Source organism: Diadema antillarum, unplaced genomic scaffold (genome assembly GCF_040938485.1).
Source record: "Diadema antillarum isolate AM-2024a unplaced genomic scaffold, OU_Dant_1.0 seq00000460_RagTag, whole genome shotgun sequence".
NCBI lineage: Eukaryota > Metazoa > Echinodermata > Echinoidea > Diadematoida > Diadematidae > Diadema > Diadema antillarum.
In genome coordinates, this window is record NW_027271431.1 from 3,832,547 (window position 1) to 3,856,786 (window position 24,240).

General features: G+C 37.6%; 1 protein-coding gene across 1 annotated transcript in view; it reads left to right on the plus strand.

The window, feature by feature from the left end:
• Window positions 1-1,392: 1,392 nt before the first annotated feature.
• Window positions 1,393-24,240, plus strand: part of LOC139733101 (uncharacterized) — a 102,911-nt gene continuing 80,063 nt past the window's right edge. Inside the window, exons 1-2 of the mRNA XM_071643943.1 lie at window positions 1,393-1,616; window positions 19,595-19,643. Coding sequence (XP_071500044.1) covers window positions 1,468-1,616; window positions 19,595-19,643 — 198 coding nt within the window. The 5' untranslated portion in view covers window positions 1,393-1,467. The remainder of the gene's footprint in view (window positions 1,617-19,594; window positions 19,644-24,240) is intronic.

Genomic DNA, 24,240 nt, shown 5'->3' on the forward strand with positions numbered 1-24,240 from the left:
AACATGGCCACTTACTAAAACTTTGACTCATGAGAATAATGATGCCAGTATCAAGGGGTCTTTGAACAAATCACTAAAGAAAATGTTTACTAAATTTAGTTTATTCTAATGCTGCCAATGAAACTAAAATCCAACAAAGAATACAAGAGAAAGAGTGAGAAAATGTGAGAAAAAATTAAGAAGAGAAAAAAAAATGATGTCACGCAAATTATCCATTGTTTGTGTCGGTATGTGTTTTCCTCAAGATAATGAAATATTTAAGAGTTTGTAGAAGTGGGAAATATTTTAGAAAATACAGGAGTGCCATTTCTGTGTTAAACTACTCTTTTTTCTGGATTATTATGATAAATAGACAAGGATTAGAAGGTGGGTGGATAGGAAACAGGTACCATAAAGACACTGCGTACATCAACTGTCTGTATGTTAGCAAGGTGAATCTGAACTTCCTGTTATTTATGCATGATTAGCAGTTGGGTGGTACGGAAGGGGGGGAGGGGTTGGACTGGATGGGATAAACTGGAACTGATGTACTGTTGACCGAATCCTGTCTTTTCATTTCCTAATCCAGGTCTGATGATCTCACGCCCATCCTGCCCTGACTGTATTCGGCACCCAGCCACAAAGCGTTTGACAGATAGCGGGATGGCTGGTCAGTTAATCGGAGGTCAGCCCTCCTGACGGAACCCCCCCCCCCCTCCAAGTCTCTGAGGGAGACACATGTGATTGCGTATCTTTTAGCCCACCTTGATCACTCGGTATACCTCAAGCAGAAAAAAAAAAGGAGGAAAAGGCAGAAGCTGGATTTAGAAAGTCTCTAAGTTGAGAGTTCCCCGGGCCATCACGTGAGGCAAAGGTGAATGGAATAGCCGCTTCTGGAGCTAAATTTAGCCGCCACCACGGATCTATGACACATGTGTCGAGTCAACCGACGGGCAGTGTGAGCAAAAACCAGATCTGTGACGCATCAGCAAGCGACAAATACTTGCAGCCACCATTACAAGGAGGCTGCAGGCTCACCCATGCCTCTGTGTCTTTGTTGGAGAAATCACTAAGACTGTATAGATAAGGTGCAGATACTCGTGTTTATATGCGCGTGTCTGTGAGAATTTTAGGCCATTATTTTGTGCCAAAGTCGGATTTAACTGTACTGAACAGAGCAAGATAGATGGGATTGTTGAATTTCAAGAAATCTTTCAGGGATCTTACAGAGGATTACCAGATTGGCAACACTTTTCAGCTCGTGGATCACATCCTCTCCACTTCATGGAAACTATGATGTGTGTGTTGGCTCACTGTTGACCACCCTGTGTCTTCACAAACTTCTAAATTGTGCACAATTCTGGCACTTTGTTAAAGACACTCCATTTCTTTATTGACGCAAAAAAACTAAGAAATCATTTCCGAATTGATTTACCTGTTGGATATTTTCCTGGATTTTAGTGTCACTTGCCATTCATAGGAGTGACCATGCCCCTGTCAGGGTCCAAAGCGCTCCAGGAATGGTGCAAGCGGGTCACCGCTGGCTACCCAGGGGTCAAGGTGGAAAACATGACCAAATCCTGGAAGGATGGCCTGGCTTTTTGTGCCATTATCCACCACTACAAGCCAGAACTAATGTAAGTTTGTTGATTTTTTTTTTTGTGACAGCTATAATCTAAATATCATAATTAACTATGTTATTCATTGTTATTATTGTCATTATTTTTATTGTTCTTATTACTATTATCATCATTATCATCATCATTATTTTCATTACTACTACTTCTTCTACTTATGTTACGAACATTGTCAATATTGTAATTTTTTATCGTCGTTATAATCATAATATCAATTATCATCATTATCAAAATTGTCAATATTACTGTCTAATTCTTCATATTCTGGTTGCCGAGCGCATTTTTGTTTTACATGCTTTCTACCTGGAGGCAGCCCATTAGAATCTTCCTCATCCATTTGTAAATTACCCTAATCAATCAAGTCTCATTCAGGTTGTCTGTGTTTTGAGCCATTGTTTTATCACCAGCCATACTGTATACGCTATATATTTCGCGTGGGTTTTATTTTCGCGAATTTCGCAAGTCTGGAGCTATTCGCGAAATTAACAACACGTGAAAATATTACCTTCCAAAATGAATCCCTTGCCTTGACGATACAAACATTTTACGGCTTACCGAACAGACCATACTGGCTAAGCTTGTTTACGTACATATGCATGTCCACGTCTAACTAACGGTTACTACATTTAGTATACACAGCCCAGTCGCTGTGGTAGCATTCGTTGCTAGTAAGTTGAAAATTCACACTTTCTTTGCCACTTCATATTTTCTCTGGTCCCCCATTCGCGAATTTAACCACTCGCAAAAATGTGTGACATCGGCAATTCGCGAAAATTTATGTACGTGAAAATTATAGCGTATACAGTATTGCTTCACCTGTTCATGCAGGGTACACGCTGTACAGTATCGGGGCATCAGGTATCTCTTGGCTTGTGTTAACAAAATTCATTCGTTATAAAGACTTGATAGCATGAGGATTCATGGTTGGCCCAATATATTCGCTGTCCACACGAGAGTACATTTTGAAAACCACGAATAGCACCAGTCAGTGAATATGCGTACAATTGTATGTGCATCCAAGCGTACGTGTATGCGCATCCGTAATCGACTCCAGTCAAGATTCTTTGGTGGCGTATACAGTACTTATTTACGCAGAGATTTGTGAAAAGTTGTACAATATTTGTTATGGAGATTCTTGAATACATCTGAGCTGGGAAAGCCACTCTACTGGGTCCTGAAAGATCTAAATCAGAGGTTCAAACACTCCTTTCAAAACCAACAACCCCCCTCCTCTCCCCCCCCCCCCCCAAAAAAAAAAACCCAACAAATAAACAAACAAAACAACAACAACAACTACCCACAAAGAAACAAACAAGTAAACAAACAAACAAATAAACAAGTAAACAAACAAACAAACAACAAAAAAGCAGAGCTTGACCACAATTTTACTTCTGAAAATCTATTTGTGCTGGCTCACTTTTGCTTACTGCAAAACTTTGTCAATACCAACATTACTGGCCTTTCAGAATTCACATGGTAAGGCTCTTCAAGTTTTGCAGACTCATGGTCAGAGAGATATTGAACAAACTTGATCTGAGAGTTGCGGTGCCAGTGAATTTGCTACAAGATTACAGCTTACAGCAGAACCTGATGTGTGGTAATGCTACTGGAGTTGTCAGTGATCTGTTTAAGAAAGGAAAGCTGATATTACATCAATTGTCTTCTAACTGTGTTAGGAGAGGTTTTGTTGTAATCTGCTGTGGCGATATTTTATGTGTGTGGGTGTGTGTGTGTGTGTGTGGATGGGTTTTTTTTCAAGGGATTTTTAGCAAAACTTGACAATGCAGCAAACAGTCATTTTTACCAAGACTTTGCAACTAGCCGAAACAGATATTCGCAGGAGTTGTTATTAATTTACAGTGTAGTTTTCAAGGTGGGTATCTTTCAGTTGAGAATATCAATGCCTCATTTCATTTTCAAGGCTAAAATGAGGTCCTCCATCAGTTTAGCCTTGTTTCAAGAAGCTAATGGTCACTTGTGTCCTGCTGTACTTTGAGTTTGGCTCCTAAAATTACAAATACAGTACACTCCCGTTATAACGAAATGCTCGGGACCGGCAGTTTTCTTTCGTTATAACGAAATTTCGTTATAACCGAACAAATGCAATATAGCGAAAACAAGGAAGCCAAGCATACATGTATATGATATTCTGTTTGTTGAATACTCGTCATACAATGGAAAGCTATGTGAACAATAAAACAAATAGTTATTCAATTTCAGATTATTGTATTACAAATAATGCAAGTTCCCCTCTGAAACTGTGCGTGACACACCAAGCGAACATACAGTGATGTGACGCGTTTGCCCAGGCAGAGATGCTATAGATGCTTGTTCCTCTTCGTATTTTCGAAAGCAATCCTCAGTTCGTTATAACGGAGCACATTTCTTTTGTTTTTCTCTGTCAGTGGCGCTTGGAAAAGACTTCGTTATAGCGAAAATTTCGCTATAAATGTGTTCGTTATAAGCAAATTTTGTACCATAGACTATAATGGCCATTATTTTGGGACCAGAAGTTTTACTTCGTTATAACGAAATTTCGTTATAAACGTGTTCGTTGTAACGGGAGTGCACTGTAGTAGGTCAGACCAGAGTGGTAGTGCATTGGACCTTTGATGGTGAGGTTGTGTATTTCAAGAATCACAGGATATTGAATGATGGTTTAGCCTGACAGTTAATAGTTTCAATTTCAATTTTTGTAAATATTTGCTGAAATATGGAAAGAGAACTTTGATCTATAATTTGTTGCATTAGAAGGGGATGGTACATGAGTAGCTGTTCAGGAATTCTCTGTACCATTGCCAAGTTTGTGTTTTGTTAATTTCTCTGAACAGTTCAGAGCGGTGAACTCACTTTGTGGTTTTTCAGCCTCCTATCCCTGTATCACTAACAAAGAGCTTCGTCCAATTTTTATGAGAAACCACTGAGGAAGTTTCACATTAACTTTAATCACAGGCTTGATCCTACACAAGTAAGCATGTAACATTATGTTTATAGGCAATGGTAAAAAAATATGAATTGATGGTAAATTTCAATGCTGACATCCTTTCATATCAATGATACACATACCCTTTGACAAGGATAATTACTCATGATTTTACTAGAAGAAACTTAATGGTTTTTAAACTATCAAACTACTGGTACTGTAAAACGAGGAATGTTCCTGTGCCTTTTAATTTCGTGAATTTCGCGATCGCCAAAATTTGCGAAATTAAGATGCATGCGAAAGTTCTTGTCTTCATTACAGAGTTTACGCATTGAATGCCAATGGCAATTCACGAAAATTTCATGCCGCTCAAAAGGCCGTCGGCTCCAATCAGCGAAAATTTCATGCCGCAAATATATCATGTTTTACAGTTGATTTTATGAATCCATTTCAGAAGACTCATGGGAAAGGTTTACAGCATCATGTGAAGAAAATATCAAACTACATTCACAGTGTCAATGGGAAATATGAGATCATAGACAACAAGACCACCATGGATGTATAAAGTGCAAATGTACATGTAGCTGGCTAAATAGTTTCACAGCATGAAATTTTCGTAAATCGGAGACGACGGCCTTTTTCGCGACATGAGATTTTCGCGAGTTGCCTCGAACATTCAATGCGTATAGTGTAGGCAAGAACTTTTACATGCATTTTAATTAAATTGCGAACCTTGGCACTCGCGAAATTCGCGAAATTGGAATGCACGCGGACATTCGTCATTAATACAGTATATGACAGGATTAGACAGTGGCACAGTGTGAGTTGTTCTGTACTGTTCCACTGCTTGTCCAATGTTGTTCCACACTTTTCCACTGTTTACAGTGGTACAGTGTGATTAATTTCACATGGATTACTAAAAATTTGCAAGCTGTCATGCAATGTAGCTTTGTTCCGTAGTGTGTCTACAGCTCTAGCATATTGAAGTGAAGTACACTCGTACGGATTTACAGTATACCGTGTGGTGTTGCATGTTGCTATTCCACAGCTGACAAATTACATCAAATACATTGTAGTTTAATTAGGCACTTTTTCATTGCCAACACTGCTTCTGCTTCAGCATGGTTGTTCATTTTTTTTTCGGGGGGGGGGGGGGGGCAAACTACAGTTAAAGGGATGAGTACAGTATTGGTGGAGAGGAGAATTGGGCTTTTAACTTTTTGCGAGATACCAAGAAAACACTTATGAAATAGTACAGAGCATACCATTTTAAGAGGAATTCAAAGTTTATTTGATGAAAATCGGGCTTGGAATGACTAAAACATCCAAAACAAAGTAAAACAAAGCGATCGTAATAAAATGTGGGTCCCACACTTTATTAGAATTGCTCTGTTTTGGATATCTCAGCCATTTCAAAACCAATTTTCATCAAATAAACGTTGAATTCCTCATGGAATTACATGCTTTTTCATATTTTATAAGAGATTTCTCATTATCTCACCAACAAATGTTAGAAACCTGAAATTAGGTCTCAACCAAAACTATACGATCCCTTTAATGTAAAATGTTTCTGAAAGTGAACAAAAAAGTTTTTTTTTTTTTTTCAAAGTACCCACAGTGCCATTGATAATCAAATTACTTTGCTGTATTTCAGAGGAGCTGTCTGTTGAGTCACTTTTGATTGGTAAAATGAATTTTCTTTCTAAATCTTCAGAATAAACAAGAAAATACTGTAACACCTACAGTGTCGCTTCTACAGTCACAAGGCAGTTGCATCATTGACCTCAAAAATCAACTTTCACAAAGAATCTTGTGAGATGAGTAGTGGTGTGCCAGCCAATCTTTTTATATAATCTGATATCTGTTTATCTAGCAATGACTGTTGACGAGCCAGCCGCAACTGTTTTATGGAAAGTTTGTTGTGTGTAATCATATTTCCCTGAGCTTGAAATCTTGAACATGACTGTTAGCGTTCATGTTCCATGTCACCCTGCATCATGATTGATGAAAGAGGGAAATAAAGAGAGCTATCTTTAGCTGTGGGACAATTTTAGAATTTCCTCCCACCAGCCAATGAGTCAAGCAGGGACGAACATCTCTCTTTCAGCTTTAGTTAAAGGACAAGTTCACCTTCATAAACATAAGGATTGAGAGAATGTAGCAATATTAGTAGAACACATCATTGAAAGTTTGAGGAAAATCAGACAATCCGTTCAAAAGTTATGAATTTTTGAAGTTTTGGTGCAGTACCCGCTGGATGAGAAGACTACTGCAGTGTATGATTAACTTAGATTTCACATGCGTGCAACAATATAAGGAAAATATAAAGAGAATTTCACAAAATTCCATCTTTTGAAAAAAGTACACATTCCCCTGACTCGTTACCGACATATGTTATGGATAATATTATTCCCCCTGCCTTTAGAAAGAGGCAAGTCAAGTGCTCTATTATTATGCGAAAAAAGTGAAAATATGTTGAATTTTCTTTTACATTTTCTTTATACTGTTGTACGCATATGACTCACAAGCTGTAGTAGTCTCCTCATCCAGCGGTTCGAACACAAAAATTTAAAAAATTCATAACTTTTGCATCGATTGTCCAATTTTCCTCAAACTTTCACTGATGTGTTCTACTAATATTGTTGCATTTTCTCAATCCTTATGTTTATGAAGGTGAACTTGTCCTTTAATAGTAAGTGTAAGAGATTGAAAATGCAGGCATGTTTGCAAGTCTGTGCACAATTTGATATTGACATACCCTAGATAGTATCACAGGCATTACAGTATAGCAGACAAGATACGCAGATGAACAGAGAAAATGTAAATTTTGAAAAAAATGACTTTTTATAAATGACTTTTTATAAAAATGACTTTTTATAAATTTTCAGTTGATAAATTTTGCCAAATCACTTTTGTTTGCATTTTGAGATTTAGACATGTATGCAAAAAAAAAAAAAAAATGAAAAAAAACTTGTGGCATTAACAAATAGTTTTTATAAAATGCAGAGTGCTGCAGTTCCCTTGCCTGCTTCACAATGTTGTCTTTTGTGTAATATATTGAAATTTGTATGCCTGTGAAAATTCTCTGTGAGATATTCTTCTATATGTTGAGTGCTTAGTTGGTGCAATAGAAACATTTGATGATTTGGCCAAAGTTAAAAAAAAGAAAAAGTATATTTTGCAGTCTAATACATCAAGGCACAGCGCAAAGTGATCAGCTCATCAAGAAGTAAGCTCAATAGTGATGTAACCAGGGCTCGACACTAACGGTGGCCCGGTGGCCCGGGGCCACCAAAAATGAAAGTCGGGCCACCAAATTTCAAAAAAGGGCAAATTTGGTGGCCTGCCTCGGGCCACCAAAATTTTTTGAAGAGTATGTCAATAAATTCGTAACTTTTTGCGACGGAAATTAGCAGTTAAATTTGTTTAAAGGATGGATAAAAGGACTGAATGAGTGCCTGAGAGAGAGTGTTGCAAGTTTGTTGAAGTTTATATTTGGGTAATTCCATGGGGTTGGGACTGAAATTGTGACATACAAGTTGAAAATTCAAGTTGGGTAAATTGAAATTTCCTTTTCCCCCCTGATTTGTTACTCCCATTCTTCAACATATTCCACCAGAAATCTGTTTATTACTTCGCACACTTTCAGTCAGCATGGGTAAACAGGTATGGCAAAATACCTATGTTACACGGACTTCATTTGTTGACATCCTTCATCATTTTGTGTTCTGAAATGATAACAATGAACACATCCACGTTTTTTTCGTCCATAGCACATCAACATGTTATTTAACAGGCGCATGAGATCATTATCAGTAAGATTGTATGTTCTGATGTCAACTGCAAGCCACTTTTATTAACATGTTTTTTTCTACAAACCATTAACAATTTCAATCAAAGGTTTAACTTTTTCATCAAGAGTGACACAATGACAATATTCTTAAAAGCACCGCAATTGAAGCAAGTGATTTGTATGGGTATTCAAGTGAAAACATGATTTTATTGTTATAATCAGGGGTTTTCAGACAACAACCTCGCCCACGGTGTACTACCTATGTTACACAGACAGTATGTCTTTGTAACATAGGTACACTACGACATATCAACTGATTTCCTTTATTGTGGTGTGAGATGTTAAAACCTACACATATAGACTTTATGTATGTTCCCACAAATAACACTATTGTAACAGTTCTTTGGAATTATATCTACTGCACACCTGTGGAACAATACCTATGTTACACAGACTTCAATTCTTTGTAACTCTGATATGAAAGAAGGCAGACTTAATCAGAAGAAGAAGAAGAAAGTGAAGCTTTACACAATTTGACCTAATATACACTAACAACATCATCAACTAGTTGTCAACTAACTAAGAAAACTAATAAAGAGAAATCAGACAAGTCTTCTTGTCTTCTCCATGTTCTTTGTTTGAAATTAATTTCTGCTCTTTTGTCCAATGTCCATTTAGCCCTCGTTTTTGTTTTTTTCTGTCCATTTTCCCTCTCTGCAGTTTTCTTCTTGTCTAGTTTGTTACATTCGCTCTTCTTGGGTGTTGCTTTGTCGGCTTCCTCTCTGTTTGTGGAGTGCTGTGGATGTGTCCTTTTCACTCTTTCATGTAGTTTAACATGTAGCGGTGGTAGAGGAGGAGCCATGGCAGATTCATCAACAAACTGAACAAAAGGTGTAAAGAGAAATAGAATAAAAAAAATAAAAGAAAATTTTTGTCGGGGTTGACTATATATTCCTGTTGATGTATCTGTGTGTTTATGAATGGAATTAAATAATTTTAACAATTTTGCTTACATTTCTACCTCTTGGCATACCCATTAGCTAGAGTTCCATGTGTACCTCCCACCAAAATTGAAAAAAAAAATGGGTTATGCTTAAAATGATGTAAATATTAATAATAATAATATAGCATGTAAAACATAGGAAAATATCATTTTCATACTCTATGCTAAAAACTTGTTTTCAGATGCAAGCTACACTGTAGGAAGGGCAGGTTGCTGCCCCCAGTGTCCTAGCTAAGGTTAGGGCTAGGGTCAGGGTTACGGTTACGGTTATGGTCCTTAATAGACTCCCAAAATAATACTAGGCCCTATTTTATATTCATCCCCCATCGAAATTGTCGCCCTCTCTTTTTGAATGATAGTGTAGAGCAATAATAGTCCAATTTTGATTGGGGTTCATAATTTTATTGAAGCCTTTCCTACCCACTACCCACCCAAACTGAATAGGACACTGGCATTTTAGCTTTGAGACTTCACACTTGGGTGAACATGGAATGGAAATGGTGAATCTTTGTGAAATGTTAACAACTTCATCAGAGCATCTAACAGGTCAGTGAAATCTTGGAAGGAAAACATAGACATTTTCGAAGTAAATCTGTTAAAGAGAAAGAATTTCACAGCTCCTAGTTCCCTCAATATCACCAGCAAAATAAGGCAAACTCTATTTCTCTAGTTCAGATGCTGTCTGGACATCTACGTTTTCCAACTAGTATATAGTGATTAATACTAACTCTAGCACGTCTACCTTGGTTGATACCTAATGACAAAAGGGTCCAAAAATTCACAATAATCGGGAGGTAAAACAATTTTATATTGCAGTGAAGATACACTGATATACTTTTGTATGGTTTTCTAAGAGAGGAATATATGCTCCTTTTGCAGAGACCAGCATGGACGGAAAATTTGGCAATCAAAATTATGAACATGAACCTGTAACAAATATCTCAGTATGTGGGACTACAGTATCATCGTCCACAGTATTTTTGGCCAGTTCAGAGGTTTAGATGTCGTTTTTTTTCCTCTAATAGAGTTACAGAATATGACAAATGTTATTATTTTCATAAAATAGCGTAAAAGCTTACCAATTGACATCAGAAACATTAAAACTCCTGTACCTACGTTACATGGACAACGGCAGAAAAACAGATCTTGCGCTGTCCAGGTAGGTGTATATTGGCTGTGAGTAGTTTTTCTGCCATTGGGGGAGGACTGCCAGTGACATGAATACGATTGCTGAAGTTAGTAGCTCTTCTTTTTATTGCGAGAGCGTCTTTCCTTACCTACGTTACACGAAGAGGCCGGACATCGCACTGAAGTACAGTGATATGTTCCGTATTTTCTCGTTTATTTGGAGGATTTTGATGCTAATTTTTGGATAAGAATACTCCTGAAATATAAATCTCATTATAGAAATAAAGTTTCTAATCATATTATGATTGGAAGTGTATGTAAAACCATGCTATACCTATGTTACAACAAAAATTGCCATGGACATCGTTTGTAACATAGGTATGAGGTTGCTTGAAGATGCTCTGGTGTTCTTATTTTGTTACAAATGTTTATATGCCTTAAAGTCTTTGTAGAAGTCACCTTGCCTCTCTTAATTATGATAGGCATAATGCTGAAAGGTTGTATATTCCTGTTTTACATTGCCATGAAAATGGCATATATTTATGTCACAACATAAACCACAAAAAACCATGGGACATCATTAGTGAAACAGTCGTAGACAAAATACATTTGTACACAGGCTTGTTTTTTTTTTCATCAAATAATTCTTCACACATTTCTCTCCAAGAATAACTGCAAACCACGGACAATTATTTGATAAATTTTTCAGAATATGACTTTTATTCCCTACACAACATGAAAATCTAGAGAAGACCCAACCCCATGGAATGACCCATTTATGAGTAGATAATTATGTCCAACTTCTAATTCTTACTATCATAAAACTTAAATATTTGACTCATTAAAAAAAAAGGACTTTTAATGTTTTTTTATTGTGTTTTTTTTCGGGACACCAAATTTTTCTCTCGGGCCACCAAAAATTTGAAATTTAGGATTTTGGTGGCCCCATCGGGCCACCAAACAAAAAAGTTAGTGTCGAGCCATGTGTAACGTATACATTTCTCCACAGGGTTTTTGTGGGGATATTTTTTTGTGACCAAAATATGACTGAGGCTCCTTGACTGAATCCATATTTTTAGAAGACATACTTATGGTTTAGCAAGAGCTGCTTCCCTATTCAGCGACTGATGACTTGGCATAAAGTTGAATGTTCTTATCTGTGGATGGGTTTCAGAGCCTCCTCAGGGAGGTTCAAAAGCCCGCTTGAAAAAGCCGTCTCTTCTCTGTTTTTACTACTTGGGCTGGTTTCGCCCATGAAGGCCCAACTGGCTCGGTTCCCATGGTATCCGAGGTCTCCTCCGATACACGGCATGGGCTTTTAAATTTCTTACATTTGTACATTTCCATTGAGCATGAAAGTGTGCAACTTGTGCAACGTATGTCAGTACTTGGTTAGTTTTAATAAAGGATGACTGGTTTGTTTACATTGGCTGGCGATGACCTTTAGTGATATCTTCCGGGTTGGCAAAAAAAGCGGGTTCTCAAACCTCCTAGCATATGGGCAATTCCGCAGTTAGGTGGACATGACATGGATAAAAGAAATGTGCCTCTTTATCTTACTCTTTAATCTAGGTATCAACTAATGCCATGGATGTTCACCAATCATTAAGGTCTTTCAAATTCAGTAGATTTTATCTTTCATATTGATTGATTTCGCGAGATCTAAAACCATCATTTAAAATGTACATGTGGGACTGGGGATGCTGAAATTCACTTAAATGCAAATTACAGTGGGTTCCTTTGAAATTTTTTCCTCAAAGTTTTGCTAAAGGGTAAAAGATAAACACATTTAAATACTCCAGAAGTCATGTGACATTTTGTCAATTACAAAAGGGTGAAATGACCTGCGAAATTACTCCGGACAAATGTAACGTTACTAACCGTAACGTTACTAACCATGCTTTTGGGTTTCTAGCTAAGAAATTATTGGTCGAACTGCTAAAAAACATTGTGTGAACATTTGTCATGATGCAATGATTGAAATTAATGCAACACTTTGTTTCAAGTAACTTGAATTTTTGCACACTTTTTGTTACAAGACATTGATTTTTTTGTCATGTCCTTTTTTCGTAACGTTACTAACCAGTCCTTTAAGTTGCCATAGCAATGCTATTATTTCTTGGATTGTATTCATCCTTATCTGTATCATAAACCTGGGAATGATGAACATGTTTTTGACATAATTTTGGCTTGAAATGAATAAATGGTAATTTAGTAGTAAAAACAAATATCTAAATTTGTTCAAATGTAACGTTACTAACCGTGGAATTGCCCATATACAGTATATACTGCAGTGGTAGACTCTTCGAGGCTGCTATAAATTGTACAATGTATAGACTGCAGGCTCTCAAACCACCGCAGTGGTTTCAGAACCCAACCTGATTGGATCTCCTTTTCTGAATTTTGTCTTTATACTGGGCTGAAAGGCTGCTTGAAGCTATTATAGAAGGCTTCAGAACCCCCTCTTTCCTTAGTCTTATACGGGGTGAGAGATTACTCACCAGCAGCTGACCTCTATTGATCTTAAATTAGAAATTTCTTTAAGAGCCATGCAAATCAAAAGCTCACAAGATATCACAAAATTGCAGAAAAAAAAAATCCATATATTGTAGATACTTTGTGAGGGTAAATCCTGAATAGCACCTTGACATTTCTGGCAACATCAACCTCAACTCAGACAAGGAAGTTATTAAAATTTACAATATTTGTGTCGGCTAGACTAATTGTGTGCTTATGGAGCTTAAAGGGATGGTATAGTTTTTGTTGAGGCGGGGGATTCAGATTTCAACTTTTTATGAGATAATCAAGAAACCACATTTAAAGAGCATACAATTCTTAAAGAGGTATTCAAAGTTTATGTGATGAACATTGGTTTTGAAATGGCTGAGATATCCAACAACAGAGTAAAACATTGAAGTGGTTCTAAAATTTGAAAAAGGTCGATCCCACTGGTCTTTTACTTGGACCTCTTTGTTTCTGAATATCTCAGCCTTTTCAACTAATTTTCATCAAATGAACTTTGAATTTCTTTTCAAATTGTCTGCATTTTCATATTTCATCAAAAGTATGTACATCATCATCATCTCATGAAAAAAGTTAGAAACTTGAAGCCCCATCTCAACCAAAACTATTATTATCATCCCTTTAAATGCAGTGGTACATGTATGTGATAGAGGGCTGATATGAAGGGGGCAAGGAACACATGTATTGCACAATAATGTCCATGTCAAACCCTTTCCCAGTGGGCGCACACACACACACTTACATTGCTGTATGCACACAGGCATACACAGTACACACACAGTTGGGGAAGTTTAGTATCTGAAGAGTTTAGATTATGCTAGACATACGTGTATGAGAATGAATCACTACCTCTTCACTTTAGTCCGGTTCCTAGAGTGTGATGAGTAGTTATATCAATTCTTGCCTGCAAGTCCGTTATTACCCCATCAAGAATCTATACTACAATATGTAAGTCCAGAATGATAGTCCTATCATTATTTGTAACGGTCTACTTTACAAGTGTTCAATGCCAATAGCATCTTTAAGAGTGTGGTTCTGAAAGGAGTAATGTGGACCAATGCATAGTGTATAAACAGTTATTGAAGTAGGGCATAGTGCTGACAGCTTTGTTTCACATTTCATACTTGTGAAAGTTTGTGTGTTATGTTTTGACATTGAATTGATGTTGATGAGTAGTAAGTACACTGTTGAATCATTCCCAGTGTAAAATCCTTTAAAGGCACACTTGACTGTTTTCAAGTTCATTCATCCCTTTTGCAACCCTTGAAATTAGGTTTCTTTCATTAACTGGTACAGTGTACATATTGTAAAGGAAGGTAATTCAGACCTTTTTTCAGAATAATAGAACTGGAAATTTCTTTTGATGGACGGGGAAACAATACTGAAGATTTTCAATGAATTTATTAGGACCCCGAAAAAAATTCAAATTGATATGCTCAGTAGAAAAGGAGAGTATATTATTTTAAAAGTGACATCTAGATAAAGTAAATATTCATTTCTTTTGTTAAAAAGAACCCTCTAAGGTCTATTACCATAAGATTTCTTACACCATGATGGAAGACATTATTCTTTAATTGTGCAAAATGTCCCAATATTTGCTAAAGGGATAGATGACCTTTATGTTTAACAATATTTCTGGTTTGTTATACATCAGCTGCATACTCCTTTATTCTACTAGAGTTTCTAATATTGTTTTAAACATTAAGCTAGGTTATTTAAAAAAATTCAAATTAAATTGTTGGTGGTGTATCTGTTTAGGGTGCAAGTTCGTATCCCAGCAAGAGTTGCTGAGCAATGAACTGTGTGTTATCATGCCTCCCCCACTAGCACAGACAAAGCACTGTCCTCAAATAGGACAAATAAAATGGACATTCCTTGTATACATTTTGTAAGAGAGTTAAATACAACCCACATTGGTCAAAGATCCTGCTTCATTCATTCATTTCAAAGTGTCAGGTGTACTGTAAAAGTGGAAATTTTCGCGGTGTTCAAATTTTCGCGCATTTCGCGCAACCAGAAACTAGCGCAAAAATAAAAGCACGCGAATATTTTTGCTTGCCATATGTGCCTGTGCGTGATGTCTTGATTCCGCGGAATTAAAAACACGCGAAACTCTTCCGACCCGCCCAAGTGCGAAAAATTAGTAATGCGAAAATATCCACTTTTACAGTATAACCGAATAAAATGGCCAAATCCAAACTAGACCCTATGGAAGACCAGCTACTGTGTAGTGCAGCTGCACATCTACAGTTTGTATCAATAGGCTATCCAGCTATCATGTCAGATGCAAATTGAAAACAGACAAAATACGTGTACATGTATGTAAACAAACCAACCATACTCAATAGTTCCTGTAAACTGTAGTGTTACAATTTAATTTGAATAGTAGTTGGTTTATTGGCATAGTGGTACAGTATTCGTTCTTACAAAATGGGTTCAAAAATGCAGCCAGTCAGAAGCACTGGAATGAATCACATTACTAACTTACAATGTACACATGCAACGGCATGCAAAAAGAATAAAGCAAAAAAAAAAATGTAATGACATGCTATACTGACATTATGCTTTAGCAGCACATACTCAATCATGAACAGTGTATTAAAGATTATCTAAGTTCGTGTTCAGTGTGTTTAGAACATAATTATTAGCTTTGGACATCTGTGCTTTTTAGCAAGTTTTTCATGTAGCTAGCTGGTATCAATTATCATAGAGTGAGATAAGTAATAGTTCACAGACCCATTTTATAAAACAAATAATGCACAGTTTTAAGTTATTGATGTTTCAAGACGAGATGCAACTCACTCTCAGGTATTTACAATATTGTGCAACATGCACTCAGCTGCGCCTCTTGAGTGTGTCACCATTGCAAATACCCTTGAGTATGCTGCATCTCCACTAATACACCCTTACTTGTACATTATTTGTTTTTTATAGATCTCTTCCGACATTGATAGTGACTGCATGATTCTCAGAATAGAGTGTTTATTCATTAAACATCATCTCGTACAGCTCAGTGGGCAAAGTTCAACAAGTTCTGACATTGCACTACTACAATGGATGGTGACTGGCATTTTCCAACGATACTGCAAATGGGTTTATGATTCGCTTATTTGCTGTGGCTATTGTACTTCCCTTTCATACATGTATATCTTACTTTATGTTATTTTAGAGATACTTGAATTATTGTATGGGTGCAAGAGTGTAGTTAGAAATGTCAAATTTCAGAACAGGCCAGCCAATAGCTTGAAACTCTTCACTTCTGATGTTGATGGATGTGTTACTTCAGGATGGTGTGATTCCCCTCTGATATTAGTGAAAGACAGTGAAAATCTAGTGTCAAGGACCAATGGGTTAATCAAAGATTATGTTGAAGATTTCGATCTGTGAAACCTGCAATTCAAGAGCCACACTTTCAAAACATTCTGAATGTGCAACTAAGCAGAAATATCAGCAAATTCAATGCCCAGATGCAGTTTTACTTTCATTTACAAGTGTATACTCATTGAGAATGAGGTGATTTTGCTACAACACGTGTTTCCCATAGATACATGTACCTGCGTGAGTATACGCGAGACTAGTCTTTAATGAGTTAAACGGATGTACAAGTGTAGCCATTTACACGTGTATGTCATCATAAATTTAATAGCCGCCATTCTCTCTCATAATTTTCAGCCTTGTTCAGTAGTACAGGTCCTTATTCATGCCCACAATACAATATATCAAAATGGTTTTAGCACTCTGTCCAGTATGGAATCTATCAAAAAAAAAAAAAAAGAAGGTTTTTACCTGTGATACATGATGATAAATAAGACATTCTTACTGTCATTTTTTAATGATAACAAGCTCCTTTGTATCACACAAGAGGAGTTTCTGTTAGTGTTAAGCAGGAAGTTTTAGCAAGTTCCGAGTTTTTTTGTGCGAAACCAAAGTTGGATGATTTTTTTTTTAAAGGAAAACAAAGCTACACAAAGAAAATCATGAAGATTCACATTTCGATGTTGATCATTGAGATTTTGTATGGAGGTTTCTTATTCCTGCAATACAGTGTAATAAATGTCATGCACATTGCATATCAGTTGTATCCAGGAAGAGTGGGAGTGAAGTCTGCATTCCAGTATTTGCAGTTAAGAGTTTTTAACTTTTTGAGTTGACATCTGATTGTAAAGCGCTACACACATCGGAGATGTACATAGTGTTAGCCAGGATACACATGTATAAACTTTGAACATTTGCTTTAGGCACCATATGCCCCTCCCCCCCCAAAAAAAAAAAAAAAAATAATAATAATAAATAAAATAAATAAATAAAAAAAAAAATAAATAAATAAATAAAATAAAAAAATAAATAAATAAATAATGATAATCCTATACTATAATACTCGAAGTTGTTGTTGTTGTCGCGGCCTTATGTATTTCCTGTTTTATTTCGGCGTTGCTGGTTTCTCTATCTCCTCCCGAGCCGTCGGCTCCGGGCAGTTGCGACCGGTGCCGTCGGCCGCAGGAGAGTATCCTACATCGAATGGCGTGGGTTTCGTCCCCTCTCCGCCTCCGTGTCGACGTCGAGGACGAAAAAGAAAAATTAATTAGCTACATGCATAATGCATTTTTGTGCGTGACGAAAGAGCCGAGCTTTTCAATATTCATGGAACCTGCGCTGGCCTCCTGCTTTCTCGATCTTCCCTCTTTTAGCTTGCAGAGACACTGGGGGATACTAAAGATGATGGTGCAGCGAAATCTCTGACATCTTCCGGCGGACACGCACGCACACACACAATGTACCTCGCAGAACTCTATACACACTCTACACTGTGTGTATATAGTTCTGTGATGTACCTTTGCCTCCGCCTGTTACGTGTACTGAATGTGTTGATGATGGTTACACGAATCTGTGTGTGCGTGATATGGACTACAAGGGCATTTACGTACAGTTCGCCATTATTGGCGTCCCCAAATGAAAACAACGAACGTTGGTTATGTAATTGTATTTTGCACAACTGCGGAATACTATATGCAGCTCAGGTACGTCATTTAGTTTGCTCGCCGTTTGCTCTCAAGTCCGGTGTCATTGTACGCAGACTGTTTAGGACGCGGCTAAATATATTTGCCGATCGTACCTTACATATCAGATTACACGCGCAGCTGTGTCCATTCGTTTGATACTGCATAGCTGCTGTAATCATACATATTCATAAGATGGGCGGACGTAGAGGAAAACCTCGCTTTGCCGACCGCCTATTTTTAAAATTGCAAGTGGAAATAGAATGTGTGGTTCTATGGTCTATCAAACCAAGTTTTGGTGACAAAAAAAAAGAGGGAGCAAATGAAGACGAATGCAGTGATGTATATATTCTTCTTTCTTCCATAACATGGGAACAATATTAAAGAAAAAAATATGAGGTCGTGAGAACCTACTCCCACGGGTGCCTATTAAACCTGATGACTATGATCTCCCCCTCCCCAAATAATAACAATGATGATGATAATAATAATAATAATAATGATAATAATAATAATGATAAGGATAATGATAATAATGATATAATAATAACAATAATAGGAGCAATAATTGTAGGCCTAATATTAATTATGATAATGTACAATCTGAAGCAGATGTAGTTCTATATTAATATGATATATCAAGCCAAGTTTTGGTGATTAAAAACAACAAGGAGGGAGCAAAATTATGAAGACGAAAATATCTTATTTTTCTCTCATAACGTGGGGAAAAGAAACATGAAAAAAAAACACAAAACAAACCGAGGCCTTGAGACCAGCCGTGGATTCCCGCGGGTGCCCGCGTGGATGCAAGAGCAGGGGGTAATCAAAGTCATAGTGTTAATATCTTCCCGTTTCGACGGGAACAACCTGTGGGCAGAACTTTCGGGGAATCTCATTTGCGTTTTTGGTAATTTTTCCCTGAATGTTTTTGTTTTTTGCCCTGCGGAGGTGGAAATGTGTGTGTGCGTGAGGGGGGGGGGGGGGAGGGGTGAGGGGAAACAAGACAACTGTTGGACTTCAACGGGTGCAAATAACCCCTCGAAACTCAAGTTCTATAATAAAAGCAAGTAGTGGCGGGAATGATCCCTACCAATGGACCGGATCGCCTGGCATATACTACAAAAATGTATTATAAAATTTCTGGGAAGGGTGGTCATTTAGAAGACAGCACAATTAACGAAAGAATGAGAAGACTTTTCTTTTTATTTCTTCAAGAAAAATGTGCAAAATCGTATTATGAGAAAAAAATAATAAAACCCCTCAGACCCGTGGATTTCCACGGGTGCTGCTAGTAATTAAAGAATTGTGTAATTTGAGGAAAGCTTGTGTGCATGTTACTCTGAGACCCTATTCTACAGTATGAACATAAAAAAGTCAGGTACCGGTACAGTGTCTATTTGCACAGTAAGTCCATTGATTAGGGACTATTTTAACACCTAGATAGTTTCCACTGAATGAATAATTTGATTTTTTACATTTTCTCACTTGTATTTGTGGTTATCATGTATTGTGTTATTTCAAAGAGTGATTTCTTTCTTTATACCAGAAATGCTGGTTTATATTATTATTCTGTATTCTGTAATGATAAATACTTTCTTCTTTTTCTTGCAGAGACTTCAATTCACTGTCTAAGAAGAACATCCGTGAAAATAACACTCTTGTAAGTATACTCGCCATCAAAAGTGTGCAAGTCATTTCTGTTGCAATTTTGCTGGTCTGCGATTCATGTTTTTCAACTTGACTGATGCTATCAATTTATTTTCTCAGAAATGTTCCATACTGTCCGCTCAAATTCCTAGATGTGACTCGATCTTCTGCACTTCACGTCAGTTTTTTTTTTTCAGTATAAAATCAGGATATCATTGCACTATTGTTATTGTGACTATTCATACCTTTTGATTGACATCTCCCAGACAGAACATGTTTTTGAAGTCTATGTGAAGGGTTTTGAGTTCAAGTAGGGATATAATTTGTGTGTGTAGACATCCAAGGTCAAAATCATCAGCTGGAAAACTGGAGAGTAGAGACCTCCTGTGAATGTCTGATACTTTAAACAGCTATCTCTTTCAACCCCTATCATAGAGAGTTCATACTGGCAGCGGTGCATACTGGAGAGTAGAGACCCCTGTGACTGTGTGATATTCAGCTCTCCCTCAACCCCTTTCATACTAGAGAGTTCCTTTATAAATTTATAAAGTATGGAAAACTTATGACATATTTTTTGTAGAACTTCTATGTACTGTATATCTAGGCCTATGTGTCTGTGAATGGCCATGTATCGATACAAAACTGCATCATATGACTATACATCGTTTATCAAAACTATGGTTTGAGCATCGTTTCTATGACATATTCATACAATGCTCTCATATCCATATTTTGTCAAAGTAGGTGGGGCTGATTTGGAAGGTTAGCATAAATTTCCAAATGAATCCTATGCAATGTAAAAACACTGTGTGCAAAGAAAGTTCACACTGTACAAGGGAGAGACTCAAACAAGTTTTGAGCTTCTCATGAAACATGACAGTGCACGATGTCTTTAATATGCTGCCATATAATCATTGGACATCGAAACATTGTAAAACGTTCTGAGTGGTCTCATTTCAATATGTCGTATCCAGATACAAGGTGTGAATATAAAGTTGGATGTGTCTGAAAGCTCTGTCAGTATTTAGTGCATGAGTTGGTGCAAATCTGAGCTCTGTCGGTAGGCTGGTAGACCAATGTCCTACAGAGCAGTGTTTATCAAAGGCTCAGATTTCTGTCAAGCTACAAAGAAAGGGGAGAAAATGATAATATTACAAGGAAGTACAGTGTATGGTGCCTGGTATAGCGACTGTAGTATTATCAGGGGCGATGAGGAGTGATTAATAAGTTGGCAAGGAAATGGAAGATTTTAAAGGGTGTGTACAGTTCTGGTCGAGGTGAGGATTTAGCTTTTAGCATTTTGCGAGATATTCTGAAACCACTCTATGAGATGTCAAAGAGCATGCAATTCTAAGGGGTATCAAAAGTTTATTTGATGAAAAGCGGTTTTGAAGTGGCCGAGATATCTATAAACAAGGTGAAACAAAGAGATCCTAATAAAGTTGGGGCATGTAGTCTTTTATTATCATCACTTTTTTGGATATCTCAGCCATTTGAAAACCAATTTTCATCAAATAAACGTTGAATCCTTCTTGAAATTACATGCTCTTTCATATTTCATAACAGGTTTCTCATTATCTCACTTAGGAATGTAAAAACCATGAATCCCCACCTCAACCAGTACTGTACAGCCCCTTTAATCTACAAAGTGATTTTATGTGAGAACACAGACATACAGTATGTGATCTGAGTCCAGTTGAGTGGTACAATGTATGTCTTCATTAATTGCAAATATTTAGAACTAGACAGCCTAGGAGTGAATATAGGCCAAGGATGTGAATCTATACATAGGTAGTTTACTACATACAGTCAAATCAGCCTTAGTGGCCACCTGTCTATAGTGGCCACCTGCTGCATATGGCCACCAAATTAATTTTCATAATAAAATTCCTTTGCAGCAAAGCTGTGTTAAGGACCTTGTCTGTAACAGCCTCCTGTCTATCATAGCAGTCATTTTTGTCGAGCCCATCGGAGGTGTGGGGAGACTAAGGGATCGCCTGCGGCGTCTGTCTGGCGTCGTCCGTCCGTAACGCTTCAAAAACTTCAATAACTCTTTACTCTGGGCCTCAATTGCAATCAAACTTCGAGGGAAGAGGGGTCATACAAAGTTTCACATTTTACCATATATGAAGGTCACCTCAAGGTCAAAGCTCACAGGCAGGGGTCAACGAACTTTTAGAGCCCAATGTTAAGTTTTTATGGTGTGTTTCTATTATGGGTCATAACTTTTGATCCATAACTCCATTTGTGACTAAACTTGGATGATAGATGTCCTTTGGGGAGTGGATGATCACCACAAGGTCAAATGTCACAAGCAGGGGTCAACGTACTTTTAGAGCCCAATGTTAAATTTTTATGGGGCGTTTCTATTATGGGTCATAACTTTTGATCCATAACTCCATTTGTGACTAAACTTGGATGGTAGATGTCCCTTGGGGAGTGGATGGTCACCACAAGGTCAAAGGTCACAGGCAGGGGTCAACAAGCTTTAAGGGCCCAATGTTAAGTTTTTATGGCACTTTCTTTTTTGCCATAAATTTTTACCCTTTTATATCTCTTTTTATCTGTTATATCTCTTTTTTTATCTGTTATATCCCATTCGCATACAATTTCATGTACGTGAATGGGCGAGACACATTATGGCACTTGCCTTGTTTTTTTGTCTCCCTTGTGGATGGCCGCTGTTGACAGGTTTGACTATATTTCATTGCTAGTATTCTAGAATTTATAGCTTTTACTTTATAAGTTCAAGGAACCACGATTCTGCATTAAGTGAAATATTTTTCTTTTACTATTTTTTCAATGTTTTATAAATAGTATATCATAGACTAATGTAATTTTAAACGTTATGTCTTTGCCATAAAGTACTAGTATCCCATCATCCTAGTTTCCCCATGAAGCTGCAAACCCGGAAGACAAAACAAAGCTAAACTAGAGAGGGGCCGTCAAAGGCGGCAGACCCACGCCTAAGTACAAAGTCGGGGTAAACATAATGTGCATTCGGTCATCTACCAGAATTCGGCCACTTAATTGCCAGTGTGCTTTATCACCAGCCAGTGAGTTCTACCAAAGATCGTACACTGAAGTGTACGATCTTTGGTTCTACAGTCACATCACACGCAAATCACATCATTACACATACGGTATTAACACTCATTCACGTACAGGAAAGTCCTCAAGTCTCCTCCAAAAATCCATCGAAAATCCCAAATTCCACAGTCAAAAGTGCAGAATCGGAACTTTTCCAAGCGCGCGCGAATTAAGTCCAGTTTTAAGAGTATTGTCTACGCGACGGGTCGCGGAAAAAAAAAGCGCTAAAAATCGAGAAATACGCCGTTTTCTTGTGGGATATTTTGATTATAGCAAGCCGAGAGTGTGATGATATCAAAGGTCGTATGAGTGTACGATCTTTGATGGTACGATTGTATCCACAAAAACGCAAAAGAAAAACAAAATTTACGTACCCCCTAGGCAATTACCCCACCCTATGATTAGTGTCTACGGGAATTATTCAATGCAAGGGTTGAATGCAAATGTCTACTGCACCAGTATTCGGCCACCAACGAGCGCCGCAACGTCCCCGATGCAATTTTGCACCAACAGTGTAGAGCGCGATGCATTTTCAGCGGCCTTGCACACGCATTGACATTGAGCACGCATATCGTGCAGTGTGACTGCGACCGAGCAAATGCTCCTCCAACGAAAAAAACAATCAATGTTAATTTGAAAAATCATCAAAATACGGGCCAGTTTGTGATGACGGAGAACGAACTTTCATAAATCTAGAAGGACATAGTCCCTCAAATAGGCCTAAACGTAAATTTCGGAATTCTTACTAACATTTGAGCAGCGAAGTCGGATCGTTTGGGAGTTTATGTTTTCGTATGGTAGCGGAAAATCGCAAAGTGAGAAACGGGAAATTTTCGGAGTGGTCACTATACCATGGGGTCAAAACTTCAAGGTCACACAGAATTTGCAAGGGTCAACCGATTATCACCAAAATCTAATCGATTCTTTCCTGCCATTATCCAAACATCCCCATAACATTTCGTGCAAATCCGTTTACCCGTTCTCTTGTTATCTTGTACACAAACAAACAAACAAACAAACAAAAAACAAACAAACAAACAAACAAACAAACATACGGAACCCTTTACATAACCCCCTGCCGATTTTCATCGGCGTGGGTAAAAAGAAAAACAAAATTTACGTACCCCCTGGGCAATTACCCCCCTACGGCAATTATTCAATGCAAGGGTTGAATGCAAATATCTACTGCACCAGTATTCGGTCACCAACGAGCGCCGCAACGTCCGCGATGCAATTTTGCGCCAACAGGGTAGAGCGCGATGCATTTTCACCGGCCTTGAACACGCATTGACAATGAGTGCGCATATCGTGCAGTGTGACTGGGACCGAGCAAAATTATTTCATGATTGAGGAATGCTCCTCCAACAAACAAACAAAAAAAGAATCAATGTTAATTTGAAAAATCACCAAATACGGGACAGTTTGTGACGACGGAGAGCGAACCCCGAACTTTCATAAATCAAGAAGGACATAGTTCCTCAAATAAACGTAAATTTCGAAATTCTTACGAATGGTGTTGA